General features: G+C 51.3%; 8 protein-coding genes across 8 annotated transcripts; 5 read left to right on the top strand and 3 right to left on the bottom strand.

Annotated features, from left to right (window-relative positions):
• Positions 1-598: 598 nt before the first annotated feature.
• On the bottom strand, positions 599-3,146 carry COCCADRAFT_33176 (uncharacterized protein; the record flags this gene model as incomplete). The annotated part of the gene is made up of 6 exons (XM_007709876.1): positions 599-659; positions 724-2,668; positions 2,724-2,790; positions 2,852-2,928; positions 2,997-3,014; positions 3,065-3,146. 6 exons carry the CDS (start codon positions 3,144-3,146, stop codon positions 599-601), a joined length of 2,250 nt encoding a protein of 749 aa, XP_007708066.1.
• A 641-nt stretch (positions 3,147-3,787) lies between these two features.
• On the top strand, positions 3,788-4,164 carry COCCADRAFT_33177 (uncharacterized protein; the record flags this gene model as incomplete). Its single annotated transcript, XM_007709877.1, has 3 exons — positions 3,788-3,932; positions 3,977-4,085; positions 4,137-4,164. 3 exons carry the CDS (start codon positions 3,788-3,790, stop codon positions 4,162-4,164), a joined length of 282 nt encoding a protein of 93 aa, XP_007708067.1.
• Positions 4,165-4,435: 271 nt separating this feature from the next.
• COCCADRAFT_85015 (uncharacterized protein) lies at positions 4,436-5,804 on the bottom strand (the record flags this gene model as incomplete). Its single annotated transcript, XM_007709925.1, has 3 exons — positions 4,436-5,202; positions 5,255-5,675; positions 5,739-5,804. The coding sequence occupies 3 exons, from the start codon at positions 5,802-5,804 to the stop codon at positions 4,436-4,438; spliced, it is 1,254 nt and encodes a 417-aa protein (XP_007708115.1).
• A 761-nt stretch (positions 5,805-6,565) lies between these two features.
• COCCADRAFT_33179 (uncharacterized protein) lies at positions 6,566-10,104 on the bottom strand (the record flags this gene model as incomplete). The annotated part of the gene is made up of 7 exons (XM_007709878.1): positions 6,566-6,637; positions 6,687-7,205; positions 7,368-7,484; positions 7,534-7,588; positions 8,428-9,541; positions 9,590-9,808; positions 9,915-10,104. The coding sequence occupies 7 exons, from the start codon at positions 10,102-10,104 to the stop codon at positions 6,566-6,568; spliced, it is 2,286 nt and encodes a 761-aa protein (XP_007708068.1).
• Positions 10,105-10,305: 201 nt separating this feature from the next.
• On the top strand, positions 10,306-12,793 carry COCCADRAFT_33180 (uncharacterized protein; the record flags this gene model as incomplete). The annotated part of the gene is made up of 4 exons (XM_007709879.1): positions 10,306-10,449; positions 10,504-11,730; positions 11,782-12,609; positions 12,662-12,793. The coding sequence occupies 4 exons, from the start codon at positions 10,306-10,308 to the stop codon at positions 12,791-12,793; spliced, it is 2,331 nt and encodes a 776-aa protein (XP_007708069.1).
• Positions 12,794-13,700: 907 nt separating this feature from the next.
• Positions 13,701-15,211, top strand: COCCADRAFT_1517 (uncharacterized protein; the record flags this gene model as incomplete). Its single annotated transcript, XM_007709829.1, has 4 exons — positions 13,701-14,030; positions 14,093-14,577; positions 14,642-15,015; positions 15,069-15,211. 4 exons carry the CDS (start codon positions 13,701-13,703, stop codon positions 15,209-15,211), a joined length of 1,332 nt encoding a protein of 443 aa, XP_007708019.1.
• An 845-nt stretch (positions 15,212-16,056) lies between these two features.
• COCCADRAFT_85082 (uncharacterized protein) lies at positions 16,057-16,284 on the top strand (the record flags this gene model as incomplete). Its single annotated transcript, XM_007709926.1, has 1 exon — positions 16,057-16,284. One exon carries the CDS (start codon positions 16,057-16,059, stop codon positions 16,282-16,284), a length of 228 nt encoding a protein of 75 aa, XP_007708116.1.
• A 1,137-nt stretch (positions 16,285-17,421) lies between these two features.
• COCCADRAFT_22830 (uncharacterized protein) lies at positions 17,422-20,541 on the top strand (the record flags this gene model as incomplete). Its single annotated transcript, XM_007709848.1, has 4 exons — positions 17,422-17,767; positions 17,818-18,093; positions 18,146-18,795; positions 18,829-20,541. 4 exons carry the CDS (start codon positions 17,422-17,424, stop codon positions 20,539-20,541), a joined length of 2,985 nt encoding a protein of 994 aa, XP_007708038.1.
• Between the last annotated feature and the right edge of the window lie 694 nt (positions 20,542-21,235).

Genomic DNA, 21,235 nt, shown 5'->3' on the forward strand with positions numbered 1-21,235 from the left:
ATCCTCCCCCCCTATATATTTCCCCAATCAAACAAACCCCAAACAGCAAATTGAAAAAAATACTCTGTTACACTCAATTCAAACATCTACGAGATCAAGACAAAGAAAAGAAAGAAACTAGATTGTTGGGGAGAAAGAAGAAGGAAAAAAAGTAAAACAATAAAGCCCCACCCGTGTCCCTATACTCGATCATTTAGGTGTTAATTACCCGTTTGGGAAATTGTGGCGTAGCAGAAAGAAGCAGAAGGGGAAAAAAGGTGGGTCAAAGGGAAATAACGCGAGAGAGAAAGAGAGCACGTATGGTAACAGTTGAACTTGGTTGTTATAGCTTGTTGAATCTCCCTCCCTTCTAACAGGTAACGCTACTATCCTATGTGTATTGAATGTGGGAAAAGTTTGTCGAGGAACGAAATCGCCTTATCTAATCGCCGCAAGTTCCCAAGATAATACATATACGAGGATGTCGTGCAGTAAATCACCTTGCATATGTACGTGAATATGTACGTGATTTCCCCCCACATATAAAAGTGCTCTAAATACCGCCCCAGTCTATACCATGTTCCCATAAGTCCACCACCCCGCCGGTCCGCCATAATCATCAACACTGAATCCCGTACTTCCTCAGCGTCTCCTTCGCAGTCGTAATCCTTATTCCGATTCTTTGCAAAGAAGAAACATGTTAGTTCATGCGCAAAAGAAAAAGGAAGAAAGGAAAAAACGTACCTGGCATCTAAATCGTAGCTCCCCCACTTGGTAACTTCATCCAACCAATCCCTACACTGCCCTAGCACCTCAACATGCTCCTCAGGATGCCCCTCTGCATCCGCCTCGCGCCAGATGTTCGCCGCCATTTCGTACCGTGCGCACGGCGCCGTCCAGTTGTCTTTCAGGCCTCCAGTCAGTAGCGCACGATCCACGGACAACACTTCCTTCTCAAGAAGAACCTTGGCTTCAGCCGGCTGCCCCATGTTGCGTAGCGTAGCAGCGCGGAGAACATGTAGTATAGCTTTCTCGTCGACGTTTTCCTTGTCCCAGTGCGGGTTGGCGGGAGATTCGCTCCAGGCGAGGTTCGCGAGCGAGACGGCGAGGTGGTCGTTGCGCATGCGTTTGTAGCCGTTCCAGAAGTATATCATCTCTTCGATGGGCGAGATGCCGACAGCGTCTATGAGGCCGCACTTCCATTCTTTGGCACGGGCTTCCCATTTTTGGATCTTGCGGCTGACAAAGACGTCAAAGGGGAGTTGGCGGGCCATGAACTTCTTTTTGCCCGTGTTGGGGATTACCTTTTTCATGATCTCTTCGGCCTTTTCGCCGTACTTCTTTGCTTCGGTGGGGTTGGTGGTCTTGTTTTTTCTGTACAACTCGATGTAGGACGCGGCGATGATGTAGTAGTATAGTCCGTGACTCCAGTTGTTCAGGGTGACGCATTTGTCGAACCCAGCGGCAGCGGCCTCGTAGTCGTGCATATACATGTTGTTGAGACTACGTTCGAACCAGCTCAGGGCCTCGAGTTGCTTGAGCTTCGTCTCGCCCGCCTCGGCTATGAATTGAACAGCCTTTTCGAGCTCTTTCTCAGATGCCAGCATTCGTGATTCCTCAAGAAGCCACAGATGACTCTGGGGATACCTTTCACGCATGTAGCGGAGCAAAGCCATGCATTTTTCCTTAGGATATGCACCCTCTCCATGTGATGGGAGAATGTCGCAAAAGTTTGTAAACCCATTTAGATATCCCATCAGGACCACACCGGCCATGGCACCATGGATGTTGTCAAACTTGGTCGCCTGCCACAGCATTTTCATGCCTCGTTCTCGGTCACCCTTGAAACCGACTACCTTCAGCAAGGTAGCAAATGAGGGCGGTATAAATGAGAGAATGAGTAGTAACATCCCAAAACAAAAGTTAGATCCAGACAGAACAAAAGTATCTACTGGGTGATCGCTAAACGAAGCAATGTCCTGGCCCTCATCGCTTAATGTGAGCTGCTCAAAATATTCGATGGCGTTCGATATTGAAGATGAGTTTTCACCTGCTGTAGGTAGAGCCGGTGCTGAACTAGATTCCACGTCAACTCTCTTTTGGGCATTGTTTAGTTCCACTGAAGCATTCTTGTCAACAGGGACATTAATGTGACCTGTATATTCAAGAGGTGTTGCAACCTCCGACCGGTCTTCTGCAGCATCCACGAATTCAAAATCATCGTCGTTGTCATCGTGTGCGGCCTTTTTTGTCTCCGGGGTAATTGTCGTAGTCTGCTTAAGATCGGACGTCGAACCTGCAGCAGATGCATTCGCAGGTGCAGCAGCCTTGGAGCCCTGAACCTTGCTACTCTTCAAACTCCAAGGGCCTGATCCACCTTTTAAAGAGCTACTCGACCCTGAGGAGTTGAGACTGCTTGTACTCCTTTCCTTGAGGAAGTTCTTCTCATTCTGTATCACACCCTCCAACGCAATATATGCTTTCCTCAGCTTGTAGAAACTCTTGATGGCCTCAGTCAAGCTCTCGTTGAGCACGCCCACAACCGCACTCATCAACTGTGCTTCCGCCATGCATACCGCATATTCAGTGCCCGGGGGGTATATCGACGACCGATACGAGTTTGGGTCTTTGCTAGCGCGTCGCTGTTGTTCGTAGGCTGAGTTCTCGGCTACATACAAGGCATTGGCGGCTGTGCCTCATGTCAGTCTAAGTTCGGAAGACCGGGAATGGGCATCTGACGAGACCTTCGCGGACGATTTCCGGTTCAAAACCCAACGTTGCCCTTATGAAGACGCATACACCTGCTCCAAGCTGTAGTATGTAAGCTCAACACTCCATGGAATATGTCTGCAAGTTGAACGTTAATACATACCTGGTGAAATGGAGAACTGCCCTTGTTAAGGTGAATTTCGGCGTTTTCGATATCGTCGGCCATGATATAGTTAACAGCTACGTTGGCACGCCATTAGTTCTGCATGCCACATTGCCTGAAGCAAAATGATCCGTAGGATTCCTACCACCCATAGCTTCCTGAACTACCGAGCGTCAGCAACCCATTTTGCCTCACGAATACCACAAGCCTCACTCTGTGCAAACTCATCCAAAGAGTCCAGACTCTTTGAATGCCCGGGTGTATGGCCCTTGAGCCACCCACCGACTTTGAACATGTTGCCTAAAAAAGAAAGTCTGGTAGGCGGGGGAAAGAAGATCGAAGCCTCGCCAGCAAAGAAGTTGAGGAAAGGGAAAACGGAGCAAAAGCTGGGGGAGGAGAGAAAGAGAGAAAGTATAGTATATTACAAGGGCCCGCAGACAGCGGGATAGCCCCAGCAAACGCGATGAGCGGGTATCTATGTATGCATTAACCTAGTAAGCCATCCAGACAAATGCGCCTAATGCGTCGGAGCTAAACGCAGTACGTCATGCTCTGCGGCGGGCGGTCAGATAGGTACATTTTCGTCCGCAAGCCCACGCATGCTTACACCCAAGTCTTACAAACATAGCAATGGGCAGCCTAAGAAAAAAGGATTTAGTTCCTCTAGGCAGACATATTGTACCTGGGAAAGCCAAGCAGCGGGTACAGCTGGAAAGTTAAAACCCCACCCGCGAAACGCGAACCGGGGTTGCCAATGAGCGTCACGTGATTGTTAGATCTGCGGGTAAGTTGCCCGCCTCCGCCGCCGCCACCGATGCTAGAGCCGCGACTACTACCAAGCCTACGGAAGCACAAACACCAACGCATCCCTACCCATCGGTCCAGATACTACGAGATTATCTTGCAGCATCAATCGCACTACACAAATCTAGCACGATGTCCGGCTCAGCGCAAGGAAGCAACGATATGAAGAAGGCCGTGACCAACGACTCGAAGAACGGCGAGCAACCGCTGGCACCGGAGAAGAAGCCTGCGACACAACTCGAGGAGGATGACGAGTTTGAGGACTTTCCCGTCGAAGGTAGGGCAGCAAGATGAGTTGGCTATAGGATTAGCTGACGGTAGGGCCAGACTGGACAGAAGAGGAGACACAGATCCCCAACGGCAACACACACCTGTGGGAGGAGAGCTGGGATGATGATGACACGAACGATGACTTTGCCGTGCAGCTGAGGTAAGAGGTCTATGTTTGGTATTGCGTAGTGCCAAAGCTGACAACATGCAGGGAGGAGCTGAAGAAGCTGGGCAAATGATGAACACACCACCACGATGTTACGACACGATAGCATTTCACCGGGAAGCCGCGATGGTGGTCAATAGAGGGTGCAGTACGACACGGTCTAAGCGGCCAGGGCATATCACAAACGGCATCACAGCGTGTCTGAAGCTACAAACAAAAGACTACAATCGAAGCATGGTTCATCAATATTGAAACCACAAAGAGCTATATAGCTACATTATCATAACTTCGAAGATATACCTTCCCTGTTCTTGAGCCACCGTTCACCTCTTTGAGTGACTGTTTTACTTACTTGACAGGGCAGAGACACCGGGCAGATCCTTACCCTCGAGCAGCTCAAGCGACGCGCCGCCTCCGGTTGAGACGTGGGAGAGCTTGTCTTCTACACCGTACTTGGCCGCCACAGTAGCTGTGTCACCACCACCGATGATGACAATCTTGCCGCTCTGTGCAGCGTCAACAGCGGCGTCGAGTGTCGCCTTGGTACCAGCGGCGAACTTGTCGAACTCGAACACACCAGCAGGACCGTTCCAGAGGATGGTCTGCGCCTCATCGATGGCCTCCTTGTAAAGCTTGATCGACTTCTCTCCACAGTCGAGACCCATCCAACCATCCGGGATGCCGTCCTTGTCCTCGGCGTAGCCAGTTTTGGCGTCCTTGTCAAACTTATCAGCAGTGATGTAGTCGACGGGGAGCACAATCTTGACGTTGTTCTTCTTCGCCTTCTCGACAAGGTCCTTGACGGTCTTGCTGCCAGCCTCATCGAACAAGCTGTCACCAATCTTGACGCCCTCAAGAGTCTTCTTGAAGGTGAAGGACATGCCTCCGCAGATGATCAGGCTATTGACCTTGCCAAGCAGGTTGTCGATCAATTGGATCTTGTCGGAGACCTTTGCACCACCGAGGATGGCGAGGAAAGGTCGCTTGGGCTCCTCGAGAGCTTTTGCGAAGTAATCAAGCTCCTTCTTGACAAGGAAGCCAGAGGCCTTTTGTGGAAGGTCGACACCGACCATGGAGCTGTGCGCGCGGTGAGCAGTACCGAAAGCGTCGTCTATGAATGATTAGCTTTGTGTTTTCACCAACGCGCTCATTGTATTACTCACTGATGTAGACGTCACCCAGAGCAGTCAAGCCCTTCCTGAACTCGTCGACCTTGCTCTTGTCTACCTTTTGCTTCTTGCCATCATCGTCCTTGTAGCTACCCTCCTCCTCGGCGTGGAAGCGTAGGTTCTCTAGTAGGATGACTTGGCCACCGCTAGCGCTGTTGACGGTATCCTCGACCGACTTGCCAACGCAGTCGTCGGTGAAGGTGACGCTCTTGCCAAGGAGCTTCTCCAGCTCGGCAACAACCGGCTTGAGGCTGTATTTTGCGTTTGGCTTTCCGTCTGGTCGGCCAAGGTGGGACATGAGGATGACAGCTTTGGCGCCATTGTCGATGGCGTGCTTGATTGTGGGAAGTGCGCCGACTATGCGCTGGTTGTTGGTGATCTTCTTGTCGGCGTCCAGAGGGACGTTGAAGTCGACCTAGAGATTGTCATGGTTAGATGTGACCTCTGAATTGTACAAAGTATCATAAGATTCACTTACTCGAATCAGGACGCGCTTGTCCTTGAGATCGACGTCGGCGATCGATAGCTTGTTGGAGAGAGACATGACGTGTGTAGGGGGTGTACTGTGATGGCGCGTCAGTGAAGCTCTTGCTCTTAAGCTGTCTGAATTTGGGCGCAATTGGTAGTTTGTATTGTTTTAAGGGCTCACTTACAGGAGAAGATGTGGATTAAGGAAGAAGAAGGAGAGAAAGGGGTGGTGTTTGGTCTAGGTTGTAGTATGTTGCTAAGCTTGGTGGGGGTGGTCGCAGCGGGGCAGTCAGTCCACAAGTTCCTCTCCTGCATGCAAAGCTTCTTGCTCCTTATCGAACCACAAAAAGAAAACCGGCGTGACTAAAACCAAGCCTCATTAGCTAAAGTAAAATGTTTTAGCTGCCCTTGTACTGCGCAGGATGCGCGAGTGAAGCCCCCCTCCCCCGCGGCCGAGAGTGACGGCTGGTTTCGGAGAGCAGTAGCTACAAGAGCTTGCAGCTCCTAGCATTTCCTTTCGCTCTCCGATGGTACATCGACGGTCCCCAGTGTCATCAATGTTTCAAACTGAACAAAGTCATTACGAAATGCCCTCATGTTAAACCAACAACATAATAAAATAGAAAAAGCATTTCATTCTCATCTAGTTGACAGTTGTATACACAAATCTTAGTTCCTCTGAACAAAAGGTCGACAGACCCAACGCCGCGCAAATGCCCATTCAATTGTAGAGACGCACAAAAAGGTCAAGGGCAGCAAATCGAGATCGTCATGATCCAGCTTACGTGTATCCATGATAGTTGTACAAGGAAAGTCTGTTTGTATAGTGGGAGAGACTTAGGCGTCTTCGGCGGAGTTGGTCAAGGAAAGGTAGGCAGTCCAGGCAATACCCACACTGGATACAAAAGGCTGGCAGAGAGTTAGTCTCGCCTAAGTTTTTCGAGGCCGGGCAACTTACAATTTGGTATTGAATGGGCATGACACGGAAGTTGATGATTTGCACTGCTGGCCAGACCATGTAGTTGGCCTTGAGCGCAGGCACATAGACATCCTGGAACTTACGCTGCACGGCTCGCTTACCGCCGCCCTCGGCAATTGTCATAAAGGTAAAGAATGCAGCCAGACCAGCTGGGGCAAACAGGAATTGGTCAAAAGCCACGCGCTTCAATGCCGGCATCCATGTAGCAGTCTTTGTGACGGGGAATGTGGCGGACAGGAACCTGAACCACCTGTGCTGGATGGGCGACATGAGGAAACCGTACGACATGAACCTGGTGGTGCGCTCGAAATCAAAAGGCGGCGGCAGTTTCTTCGAGTCGGGAATGAGATCGTTCTCGTTGAATGGATTGCGCTTGTCGAGGTCGTGAATCTCAATCGCCAGGAAGTCGTCCTTGCCTGGGCCGCCCTTCTTGCGAACGGCGCGCTCTCGCACAGCAGTCAGGGTCTGCGCCACCGTGTCCGCAATACCACCCAACACCTGGTATCACTGTCAGTTCTTGCTTTGTGTACTTCTTGTAGATGTATTCGAGATTGACGTCGAAATTGATGCAGCGATCGCATGGTTCGGAAGGGGGGACTGTGTGCGACATGGGGCTCGCGATGCGCGCAAGTCTTACGGGGAGCGGAGGAGGGCACATACGGCGTTGGTGATCATTGTGGTGAGGACTGGTCGCGCTGCATAGTACTGGTTGTACTTGCGCGTGAGCAGACTCACGGCAGCCATTTGCAAAAGAAAGACAACCGAATGGAGCAGCGGCTGGTCGCTGTCAGTAGATGGTCAGGCGGTTGTCGGCAGTGTCGCTCACAATCTTTCCGTAGATCCAGCGACTGTTTAGCTGGTAAAGCAGTCTGTGCCTGGTGCTGTTCATGGTAAGTGCTGGGTCCTGTGAAAAAGCTCTAGGTGTAGCGTTGCTCGCAGATGGCGCCCGATGACGTTGCTGAAACGCAGCCGAAGGTCCGTGTGCAGCGATAAGTGGCCCTCTTCTATCTCTCAAGGCTGTATGGCACAGGTTGCGAAGGCTGTAGGCGGATAAGGATGCTTTTGTGAGCAGAGGAGCAGTCTACCAGTATGAGGGGGTAGAAGGCGCAGCTTGCCTGGGGTTGATGCACGAATGATCATGGTGCAGTGGCGGAGAGTTTCACGCGCCGCGACCAATGACGGCTTTCATAGACCAAGGGACAGGCATCAACTGGAACCAGCCCAGTTCCGAGCGGATGCGGGCTCGTTCTACAAACTTCTATTCAATACCTATGTATGTCTGATGCCTCACCGTCTATTCACACAAGGTTTCATGGTATGGCCCGATACAGTACCGGATATCTCGGCTCACCTGCTGAGAGGGGAAAGTGATCCTGGCACTCACCAACTTCACAAGTAGCATCATGGGCTGCTACAGACATGCATTCAAGACGAGCGCAAATCCAAAATGCATTCAATCTTCAATAATGTTTGGAAAGACGATCAGGGTATAATGGCTTCTAGAACAAATTCATGGTGCCACAGCAACGATACTGGGCAAGTCGCGGATGTCTACAGCTTCGTTGGTGACCAGATCCACCACCCGTATGGACTCGACCGACAATACACCCGCAGTGAGCGCGAGCAACTTGATATCAGCCGTATAGCAAGACCCAGGCGAAAGTTGTCTGTGTGCAATTAGTATCCTCGGTCCGCAGCCAGTCAGGTTACATTTACTTACCCTACGCGTATGTCCGTCGTCAAACAGATCAAATCTGCCGTCTCTGTCCTTGTACTCTTCTGCTTGGCATAAACGACATTCTCGTCCGTGACGGCTGTTGCAAGTAGCTCCCTTTTTTCTACACGAGGACCGCCTACAGATGATGTGGATGGATGTGATCTGTGCTTCTTCTCACCATCTCTTGGTCGCTTTACAATGACCAAGATTGCTAGCCTTCGCATTTTATCGGATCGGTTGACAATGAATACGTCCCACGTAAAGATCTCGCCAACTTGAATGCTGGGTGGCCCAGAAATCGTAAGTGTGACATTCACCTCGTTACTCGAGAGTGCATGCCCGTGCTGATCTTGAGAATCAGACCCGACAAGAGCATCTGGATTAGATGCGTTTGTCGCTTGACTCATAGAGCTGGTGGGACGGTGAAAAGCCTTGGCATGGCCAGATGCTTGTTCAGATGCAAAATCGACGGGTGTTTTCCATTCAATTGCAATGTCCGGTCGGCAATCGCTGGACATGGTGACATTGGCCTCAACGTTGAGTATTAGATAGTGACCCTTAGTTCCAAGTGATGGGGTTCCATCAGGGGAAAGATCTAGCATAATCTTGTACAGATATGTCAGTTGGTCGCCAGGCTTATGGCTAACTGTTGCGTCTTGTTCCGTGCTCAGCTCTTTGGTTTTGCCGCCATGTAATGCCAGCTTAACATTCTTGATTCTAACGTCATATGTAGCGAACTGGGCAACTTCTAGGTCCAGGGAAGCGATCAAAGATAGATCATTCACTGACGCATGGAGTCTTGAATATCTTACTCTCCATATGAGCGGTGGGAGCACCCTGAATATAGGCTTTTGGCCATTCCGGATAGGGCGGACCATTTCCCTTGCAACAGGAGCACTCGGCGTGACTTTGCTGATGCGCATGGCCGAAAGCCGGGGGTGGACACCGACCAGAGCTGGGTCGTTCTCGAATGACTGAAGTAAATTCAGTGGTGTGGGCACGCGGCTTGGGAGATAATCATCTTCCAGAGCATCATCTTTGGGGTTTTCTGCAGGCTTAAAGGAGGCCGTGGGTTGGAAGTAAACTGCGGGCTTGTGAAATCTGCCCTGAGGACGGGCTACTTGAAATTAGATACTGCGAATACTTCGTAATCTGCAGACCTTACCAATGAAGATATCAACCTTCCAGATGACAAAGGTATGAGCATTACCACCTTCACCGTGACACACAATGCTAGGCTCGTCTGAAGGCTTGATGGTACCAGAATATATGAGTTCCTTTAGGGTTCCTGATTTGGGGTCTTGCTCAGGTGGGGGAGCAGTGCTGAAGGCGAATGCTTCCACATTGACCACCAATCTTTCAAGATATCCCTTGAGGGTAGAATCTTCCAACAGTGGTGTTCGAAAGACGACATATACAGCTAGTAGTTCATCTAAAAGCCTATGCATGAGTAAGAGACATGCATTGGATGGTAAACTGGCGAGACATACCGAGGAGAAGCACCTGTCGCTGCTCTAGGAAAGGTAGAATGGACCCATCATCATGTCCCGCACCATCCCAAAACTCGATGGCGGTTTTGATGTCGATTTCAGACTTTGCAGGAACAACTGCTTCCAGAACAGAGCTCTCGACGAACTCGAGGCTTTGGCGCGGCTGCGCTTCGGCCGTATCTGCAGCCATGGCTACGTCGAGTGAATAGCAGAGAGGGCACGTGAATCCGGTGCCTGAGCTAGGGGTCCCAGTAACCCGCGCTAGCCACAAGATCCGTGCGGGCCATAAGGTCCGTGCACCAATAAGTTGTTTCCACAGCTTCTTCGCAACTCAGCTCGACGACACGCACACGCGCGATACTCCATCACCTCTCGCTGCAGTCTCACCGCAATGAACGGATTTCCGCCTCCAATGGCGCCGCCTGGCTCCACTTGGACAACTGCTAAAACTCCAGATGGCAGGGAATACTACTATAACACGATCACGAAGCTCACTACGTGGGAGAAGCCTGACGAGTTGAAAGACGATGTTGAGGTGGAATTTATCCCACGGACTCCTTATTCGGTTGATAGCTAACTATGTGAATAGCGCGCACTCCCTGGCACCGGCTGGGCAGCCCACTGGGCAGACGGAAAGCGATACTTTGCGCATATTGAGACTAAGCAGACAACGTGGACTGTTCCTGATGTTGTTCAGCAGAAAATCGACCAGATGAGGCAGAGCCTGCCACCTCAGCGACCTCCCCCAGTTGGTCCCTCTGGCTGGGCGGGGGGACCACCCTCGAATGCGCAGTCGTACGAGAACAGACGCCCCGAACGCGACGAGTACCGCCCCGATCGCCACGACCGTCGCGACGATAGAGACCGGGATCGCGAGTCTGGCTTCGTTGGCGATCGACCCAACATCAGTTTCACGGCAGGCACTGAGCTTCAGTTTTCCACGCCCCAAGAGGCCGAGGCTGCTTTCATCAAGGTGCTCAAGCAGATCAAGGTTCAGCCTGACTGGTCGTGGCAGCAGGCTGTGCGTGCTGGTATTCATGACCCCAACTGGCGTGCCATACCAGAGCCCGAGAAGCGCGAGGAGGCTTTCCGGAAGTATTGCGAAGATTTGCGCGCCCAGGAAAAGCTCAAGGAGCAGGATCGCCAAGCCAAGCTGCGCTCTGATTTCACTGCGATGCTGCGTTCGCACCCGGAGATCAAATACTACACCCGCTGGAAGACTGCTCTTCCCATTATCGAAGAAGAGACCATTTTCCGCTCTGCCAAGGACGACAATGAGCGAAGGACCCTGTTCGAGGAATACATCATCTCTCTCAAAAAGGCGCATGAGGAAGAAGAGGAAGCGAGCAGAGAATCCGCCCTCGACCAAGTCATGGGTCTGCTACAGGCACTGGATCTGGAGCCCTTTACTCGCTGGCACACGGCTGAGGAGAAGCTGGAGCGCAACGAAGAGTTCAAGAGTGAAAAGTTCAAGACTTTGACTCGCCTAGATGTCCTCGATCAGTTTGAGAAGCACATCAGACAGCTCCAGCGCGAGCACAACGATCGAGTTCAGGCCGAGCGACGCATCAAGCGCCGTATCGAGCGCAAGAACCGCGATGCGTTCATAGACCTACTTGATGAACTCAGGCACAAAGGCGCGCTACGTGCTGGCAGTAAATGGAAAGACATTCATGAGCTGGTCCAAGAGGATGCCCGTTACACAGCCATGCTTGGACAAAGCGGATCGTCCCCTCTTGATCTGTTCCGCGATGCTCTCGAAGAAGAAGAGAGCAAGTTCCGTACCCTACGCCGACGGGCCTTGGATGTACTAGAGGTAAGTCTAGCTTTACACCGACATGCAACCCACCGCTAACTGTAGCCCTAGCAACAACGATTTGAGGTTACCACATCGACTCCTGTGGAAGAATTCCTAACTGTCATGCGAAAAGATCCTCGCACAGCTGATATTGACGAACAGTCCATGCACAGCATCTACAACTACGTCCTCAACAAAGTGAAGAAACGCGAGGAAGAAGAACGACGAGACGAGGAGTCCAACGAACGCTACGCCGTAGACAAGCTTCGCTCTGTTATCAAGCACCTTGATCCACCAGTGTCGGTATCAGACGACTGGGAAGCGGTACGTCCCCGTGTTGAGAAGACAGACGAATACCGCGCACTGAAATCAGATACACTACGCGAATTGGCGTTCGATAAGTACATCTCCCGATTGAAGGACAAGGAGAATGATCGTCGGGATAGGAGCAGGCGCGATGATCGCGACCGTGACAGGGATAGACGTGATCGAGATCGTGAGTATCGCAGCGGACATTCTGAATCTCACCGCCGTCATCGTACGCGCACTCGCTCACCTGAACATGACCCGTACGCTGCAGAGCGTCGACGAGCAGTGCAAGACAGAGAGGCGCGCTATAGAAACAGCGACAGCACGGGCCTGTCTCCTGTTCCACGTCGTGACCGCCGAGATGATGATCGGTATGAGCGCTCTCGTCGAGGCTCTCTTGGAGATCACTATGGTCGTGAGCGCCGCGAGCGTGAAGTGGAGCGTGAACGATCTTACGTTAGCAGAGCCGACCCTCGTGAGGCGACTGTTAGTCTGCTCGACTACGGCGACAGCGGTGGCCGCACTTCCTCGACCCGACGCCGTCGCGACAGCGAAGAAAGTTCTAGTAGGCGCGATCGAGAGACCAAGGTATGTAAACAAGCAGTGTTACATTTTATAGGAAATGACTAACTTTTCTCAGCGTGCACGCTACTCTCCCCGTGGTGCGGACCGCAAGTCCAAGACCCCCGCTCCTGAACCGTCATCCAAGAAGGAAGAAGAAGATCGCGCTCTCCGTAGCGGAAGCGAGGAAGGCGAGATTGAGGAAGATTAGGAGTTTTCCATCATTCACCCCTCGCGTAGGAGGTTGACCCGATATGGTCGCTTCCTAAACACCAAAGGATCTAACCCCTTCACCCCGAGGCTTAATTACTAAGTAAGTGGGCTTTAGTACTGTCATCTTGTGAATGAGTGAGCAGAATGTTCATTCCAGCAGCTACGGTCATGGTAGCACATACATCTGTACTGTAGTCCACCACATGCCCCTGTACTGTAGTCCACCAGAGATGTAGTCTATAAAAATTTACTCCTGTACAAATTTCCGTTCAACCTATCTCCACTTTCATGGATATTCACGCCGATACATAGTTATCGTTGTATAACTCAAATTCTCCGTATGCATATGTTATTTGATTGTATCTACACAATTGTCTCTATCAAGCACGTGAACAAGCGATAAGTCCGCCTATTTCTTGGTGAGTAATCTGTATGTGGATATAGTTGCGAGAACAAAATCAATGACATTTGAGCCTTGGTTGATTCAGACCAACAATCACATGCGAGGGCCATGGCAAGGACAGGGTTGTCACGGCAGCTCGGTAGGGCTGTCCCACAGGCCGGGTATGGGTACCGAAGACACACAGTAGCTCAGCATGGTAATCTAAAATTATAAGTGAACACCCCCCTTAACATCGTTCTTATCTCTTACATCTGCAATGGTGAGGGGTAGGCTATGCAACGCTGATTCGTCGTCGGTTCATGCCCTCGCACAAGCTGTGTCAGATTCTGGGGAACCTCGGCTCATCCGAAGCTACCCCAGACTCTCCCCGCTCTCCTAACGCATAAGCACGCGTCGTTTGTAAACGACGCAACGCGACCAACATGCACACGGGAGACAGCCTGTCATTTACATTAACGACCCAACTTTCAGCTTGAATTTCGCCTCCAATCAACCCGGCACCATGTCCGCCACTGCGTTTGTCCCCTTTTCTGAGCCGCCGTACATTGTTGGGCTTCCGTCTCCATACTACAAGGAGACGCATCTGAGATGGCAAAAGGCGTGTCGCGCGTTTGTGCAGAAGAATATGATTGAGAAGGCGCTGGAATGGGATACGGCTGAGACGGTGCCGGAACATGTCTTTGAGACGTTTGCGAAGGCGAATATGTTGATCCCTACGCTTCCCGCGCCTCTGCCGGTGGAGTGGCTGAAGAAGCTGGGGATTCATGATATTCTTGGCGTGGTCAAGGTCGAGGAATGGGACTATATTCACACCATGATCTACGCTGATGAGGTACAAAAAGAGCGACCTGTTTCTAAAGAGGTGCCCTTGAGCATAGCTAACGGAAATGCTAGATGGCACGATCTGGTCTCGGAGGACCCCCAGGCTCTGTCACAACGGGCATGTCGTTTGGCGTACCACCTCTCTATAAATTCGGCAATAAACAGCTACAAGAGCGCTTCCTACCAGAACTCTTGACGGGCAAGAAGCGGACTTGCATTGCGATTACCGAGCCCGAGGCTGGATCAGACGTCGCAAACATCACCACAACGGCTATAAAGACACCTGATGGAAAACACTACATTGTCAATGGCTCCAAGAAGTGGATTACAAATGGTGTTTGGTCTGATTACTGCTCCATGGCCGTGAGAACTGGTGGGCCAGGACCAACAGGATTGTCGATGCTGGTTGTGCCTCTGAAAGGCTATCCGGGAGTAACCATGCGCAGACTCAAGGTTGGAGGGCAGGTTACCGGGGGCACGACATTTATCGAGCTCGATGACGTTAAAGTGCCCGTAGAAAATCTCATTGGGGAGGAAGGAATGGGCATGAAGTACATGTAAGCATGACACTGTGACATTGTGGCATTGTGTGTGTTCTACGGCTGACTGCATGGCTTACAGAATGACCAACTTCAACCATGAGCGACTCTCCATTGCCATTGGTGCAACTCGTCAAGCTCGTGTCGCTCTTGCCGCAGCGATGGAATACGTGATCAAGCGTGAAGCTTTTGGCCAGCCGCTGATCAATCAAGCCGTGGTTCGACACCGCCTTGCTAAAGCTGGTGCTTTGCTGGAATCCCAATGGACATGGGTGGAAAGCTTCGTTTACCAAATGGTACATTTGCCTAAAGCGAAGGCGGATATCGAACTGGGAGGCTTGACAGCCATGGTCAAGGCGCAAAGCGGTATCGTTCTGAATGAGTGTGCACAAACGGCACAGCTGCTCTTTGGAGGAAATGGCTACACCAAGTCGGGACAGGGAGAATTGGTTGAGAGTAAGTGGATATCAACTCTGAATCACTCGGGAAATGATTAACATGAACGATAGGAATATACCGCGAGGTTCCAGGTGTTAGAATCCCGGGTGGGTCTGAGGATGTTATGCTGGATCTTGGTATCCGACAACTGGTGAAGAATTTCCAAGCCAAAACGAAGGCTTTGGAGAGGCCGCAGGGTACATCAAAGCTATAGGAGATGTAGTAATAGTAGCAGTCATATTTTGTAGCCTACTTCAATACATAATCACAACCCCACACTTTGTGTTTGACTCTCCCGTGTTTCCGAAGGCCACGGATAGCGGGTGCAGCACTTTTCCGTGACTACGTCAGCACCTGAAGTCCGGCTCTTATCGAGGTGTGTGTGGGGCACCTGGTCAACCCCACAGCATTACTGTGAAAGTACCGATAGGTGTGAGGCCTGGAATCTTGATTTGTGAAGTTTATTGTCGTATACCGGCCTTTCTTCGATCGGACAAGAGCGCAGGCGGAGTCGGAGCTGGGGGTTGGATCCGCAAATCCGTTCCAAGATCCAGCGCTCGACCGCTCACCGTACCCAACGCAAGTATCCTGGTCATTGTGTTATGTTGCAGGCATGTGGGTGCCATGGGCAATGCACTGTGTGTCACATAAATACGAGTTGCGCAATAGTGCCGTGTCGATGAAGGGCTACTACTCGTGCCTTGTGCGACCTCTACACACGACTAGGGACAGGCTGTGATACCGTCGTCGGCCGAGCTCTCGGTCGGCCACGTTCGTGGCGCTCGAAAGACCAGACCACGTTTAGTACCCGGATACCCTGTAGGTCAAATCACATAGCCTATTAACCCAAGCGTGTTGAGACCAGACGGGGGCTTGATCGCTCGTGTCAGGCTGGACGATTCATCAGGGTATTACTGTCGTGTGTCTTTGTTCATGGATAATTTCGCTCAGTCTCAGGGTAGTCCCAGGTATCTCGGAATGGGCCGCAGAGGATGCATAATTCGGACAGCAGGCTGTGGAGGAACATCGCCGATATCACGAATGAGAAAAAAAATATATATGCAGGAGGTGCAGCAGCATGTGCCGGAGCGGGAAACGACTAGGAGCAATCTGGAAGGATGGAAGGGGTTTCTGTTCAACGGGTTGGCGTCGCCCGAGACTTCCCCGAGAAGGAAAGGCGCTCCCCGCAATTTCTCGTCTCAGGAGGCGGCTTGCGATCATCCTCCACTCGTTCGTCCATTCCTGTTCGTCCAACCGCGCCCCCAGCTGCTGGACAAAGAAGCATGAGCCTCTGCTCCGAACCCCGATGGACTGCATCAAGGCCGCCCACCGTATTCTAGCCTCCGCTTTCACGTCATCAGCGGCCACCTTTTTTTCTTTGCATCACGCACATACACTAACTACGCGACAGTCGGCTCCAGAATGTCGCTGGGAGCGGTCAGCTCCCTCGAGACAAATAAAGGAGCAGAGTACGTGTAAAGTAGACACCGTGCCCGCTAACATCCACAATGCAGGATTTTTATTGGGGTCAGCATCGGGGGAATGGACCTGGGCGAGCAAATGGCAAAAAGGCGCAGCGCTGCTTAGACGCCTATTATGCAACTCACGTGCGCCCGAGACGGCTAGCACGCCGGCTATGGAATCCAGAGCTGTCTGGCTTGGTCATGGTAGTCTGCCCTGGGTAGACCAATGCCGCCGACCCTTGGATGTTCATTTCCGCTCCCTACCACGATGATCCCGCATCGGTCCTCGTCTGTTGCGCGACTATTCGTGCCTTAACGACACCAGACACACCCCACCTTTTTACCCTAACTCGACACGTGTTGTCAAATGCGGTCGGCGTGTCGAATGCAGTCGGCTTAAGCATGGGACGGATGCTCTGCACGTTGACATGAGGGAGTGAGAAATTAACACTTGGCGTTCACAAGCCGCAGGTCATAGGGCGTGGCACCAAGCACACGCTCGGCTTTGCATGCGAACATGAACCGCAGTATTTTTTTTTTGCTCGAACCTCAGGATTGGGGCTTGCACTTGCAGCTGACGTTGCCAAACGCATTCTGTCCCAAGAGTGGTCTTTGTCCCGATGGCTTCCGACCCCAGCGTCGACACCCTAAATCGCCAAGGATAAAGCGCCGGCCATCCGCATCTGGGGGACTGGGGTACCAGCTAACGATCCCCAGTGGGGACGGAGGCGGCGTCATGAGGGACAAATCGTACCAGGTGAAGCGCCGCTTGTCTGTGAGTCCAAGCACACGGCTTAGCCCTGGCAGTGTAATCCACTTGCCAAATACGACTTTATAATCTTTGCCTGCCCCCGACACCCCTCACGCGTGATCGGACTTTTCTTGACGTTTTCTTTTTTTCTTTCCCCAGATACTTCCGTGTCCTGCAATACATATACCAGACGACAAGCACTCCGCAACCATGTCTGACTATTCGGCGTCGCCATCCGACCATCACAGTGATATCCACGCACCAAAACGCAAAGCTACCCAGGCAGGCCTCGATGGTCACACAATCGGTCGTTCGGTCAAGAGGAGGGCTTCCAAGGCTTGTCAATGTTGTCGAGCTCGCAAGGTGCGATGCAATGTCACAGAGCATGGCGCTCCCTGCACAAACTGCAGACTAGATGAAGTCGAATGCATTGTATCGGAGAGCAGGCGCAAAAAGTCAGTGTCACATTTTGTTTCAATGCAGTATTTCCAAATTTCCCACCGGATGCGACCTGCGCGGCAGTTAGAGATCGTCGGCTCCGATATGCAATGTCGTAGTGAGCACCGGCATGCAAAGTCGGCTGAGGTGTCGCTACCACTAGTCTAGCCGCATATGGCATGTTCAGCCTGTGCAACAGTCGCGTGCAACCAACAACTGCCGCTACGCCATTTCTGACCTGTGCACGCCGTGCTGACTCCGCGAATAGGAAATGGAGCAAAGACGACGACCAAGGCACAGAAAGCACCACCTCTTCAGGAAATGTCACTCGCAAAATTGCGTCGCGTGACGCTCTAGACGGTTCCCAGGGACTAAACTCAGCCACATCGCGGGCGTCACATGAGGCGGAATCAAGACGAGACGAGCACGTTCCTCACTCGATATGTTTGTGGGACCTATGACAACCTTGTTTGCACAGCACTGACGCATATCCCAGACCAAAGCCATGGCCATCGTGTCAATTCCTCTGCGTCCATGTCGGATATGCGGCGCCGGCTTTCAATTACCTCGCAAATCAACAACCTACCAAATCTGCCTTTTTCGCCTTTTTCAAATGAGCCTCGAGCTCCATTTTTCGGAAGCCTACCGCAGAAGCCTGCGCCTGGCGAACTTCCAAGATTCATCAAGCCTCTTCCGTCTAAAATCGGGCCTGATGAGATTTCGTATCTGGAGAAGAAGGGTGCCCTGAACGTGCCTAGGGGAGCCCTGCGTAGCGAGATGCTGCGCGCCTACGTGGAATTTGTTCATCCATATATGCCATTATTGGACCTCCACGACTTCCTTATCATGGTAGACGGCCGAGACGAACGCAAGGGCAAAGTCAGTTTGATCTTGTTTCAAGCGGTCATGTTTGCAGGATCAGCATTTGTTGATATGGAACACCTGCGCGCTGCGGGCTATACTTCTCGCAAGGATGCCCGCAAGGACTTTTTCCAGAAGACTAGGGTAAGTTCAGAACCCCTTCTTTCACCAGGCGGCTTGGCGTGTTACAGCAGCCCAATCGGTCCGCAACTATCGGACGGCATGCCCATGCACCGACTTTCCGACCCCGTGCCAGATAGTGTTAATTTGGCTACTGCAAACTTGGTGAGATTGAGCCCTAAGCTAACCATGTGACAGATTCTCTATGACTTTGATTACGAATCCGACCGCGTTTCGCTGGTCCAGGCACTGCTATTGCTGACGTACTACTATGAGACTCCTGATGACCAGAAAGATACCTGGCATTGGATGGGCGTTGCAACGTCTATTGCCCACACTATTGGCTTACACCGAAACCCTGATAACACCAACCTTGATAGCAAGCGCGTCAAGCTCTGGAAGCGAATATGGTGGTCAACTTACATGCGAGATCGGCTTATTGCGCTCGGTATGCGCAGACCTACAAGGATAAAGACCGAGGACTTTGATGTGCCAATGCTTACTCTGGACGATTTCGAGCTTTCACCTCTGCCAGAGGATGTTACATGCCTTCCAGCGGATTGTCGTATTGCCAGAGATGTGGATGTGCAACGGCAGTTGGCCATCCTGTGTATTGAAAAGGCCAGGCTGTGTTTGTGCATCTCGCATGTTTTGTCCAAGCAATACTGCGTGCTCAACAACAACCAGGGCCTCCAAAACGACCGTACAACCATGATGTTGCTTCCCAAGAAGCTGGATCCTGAGACCAGTGAAGTCAAAGCATGTGATGAGGATCTTCAGAGATGGGTAACGGAACTGCCTGAAGAGGCAAAGTATACGGACAAACCAAGCGGCGTTCCAGCTATCGATCTTGCACGATCACTGCTGCACATGGTCTTTTTCACTACATTGTCCGCGCTGCATCGGCCCCAGGTTCTACCAAACTCACAAGGTGGTCCAGCGAGCGCTCCAACAAAGAGCAACGTCGAACCCGAGCTTCTTGATGTTTCACGCCGCAATGTTCGCCGCGCAGCTTCAGCAATTACATCGATTGCTCAGCGGCTTGAACAAGGTGGTCTCGTCAGGTATCTGCCAACAACCGGTGTCACCGTTCTCCTTCCGGCCATTATCATCCACTTGCTTGACATCAAGGCGCCAGAAGAGGAAACACGACGATCTTCCCTACGAGGCTTTTGCCAGTGTATGGCCGTCATGGGCCAACTGCGGGATGTCTATGCCGCTGCCGACTACTCTGTGGCCTTCCTCGAGGCTGCAATCCGGAAAGCAGGCATTCACGTTGCGCCCGTAGCCGCCCAAACTTCACCCGTAGCCAAGAGCGCGCCAGCAAGGACAGTCGAAGAACTCGTAGACGCCGGCCGACGACTAGATCTCGTCAACGAAGCATCGACAACCATCACATCAGCAACATCACAAACCGTCCGCCCCTCAACTCTCACACCACCTCCTGACCACGGCACCACAAACATGCACGCCCTGGAAAAACACAACAACGAACCAAATGTAACCGACGAAGAGGTCGCCCGCCGCCTCGAAACCTTCCTCGCCTCCACACCCCCGGATTCGGACCACGAGCACATGTCCAGCATCACGATCTCGCAAGAGAGCCCCATAGTGACCGCCACAGCCGGCCTATCACACTCTCACCATCACAGCCACAACGACATGGCGGACATGAACAAGTGGAGCGCCTTCGATCTCAGCGCCTTCTCAATCATCAACCACCACCAAGACGACGAGATGCTCTTTTCAAGCCTACCCCTCAACAACGAGTTTGACGACGGCGATTTTGACAAGCTACTCAACATGGAAGCCGTGGGTGAATCGCATAATTTTGACGATGTGACGTTTGATTCGGGCAATGCGGGGAACATGGGGCTTGGTGATGTCGATTGGCTTGTTGCCGCGGAATAATCTTTTTTTGCCGTTGAAGCGTAAGAGAACGGAAAAAAGTATTTCTTTTCCTCTTCTCTCGTCTTTTGAGTTTTCGGCTATTTTAACGACGTTAATGCCTCTTTTTTGGACTACATTTCTTCTTCGAAGAAGGATTCTAGGTTATTCTCTCTTTTGAAGGAATAGAAGTTATGGGAAATGGCCTTTTCTTTTACAGCAATGGGAAATGAAGGGAGAAGACGGGAATTAAAAAGTTTACGGCTTGGTTTATATATATACCCATCTCGAGGTTTTGTATCTAGGTTGGGTTTTTTGATTGTATATTTCTGGGCTTTTTTTTTCTTCTCTAGCTACTAGTCATTCTCGGATATATATGAGAAGAATATTATTGCATCTTCATAAGCAACTCGCACTTTCTATGTGACTTTATTAGTTTTCTTTCTCCCTTTCATATCCTATCTTGCCTCGTTCATCTAAAACTAATTGGAAGAAGTCACAAGGGTCGAAAATGTATGCAAACAGACAGACCCCTTGCCTTTGGTAATATCAACGCCCGACATGGTCTGTCATCGGTATTAACATGGAATAGACGAACTTCTTGTTGTAGAAAACATGAATCTAGGGATGATATTATGAGTTGCTCTTCTCTCTTCCATCCATCCTCCCTCTTTTGACATTAAATAAATACTAAATAAGATCGGGAGCGTAACGTTTG

Source organism: Bipolaris zeicola (genome assembly GCF_000523435.1).
Source record: "Bipolaris zeicola 26-R-13 unplaced genomic scaffold scaffold_12, whole genome shotgun sequence".
Lineage (NCBI taxonomy): Eukaryota > Fungi > Ascomycota > Dothideomycetes > Pleosporales > Pleosporaceae > Bipolaris > Bipolaris zeicola.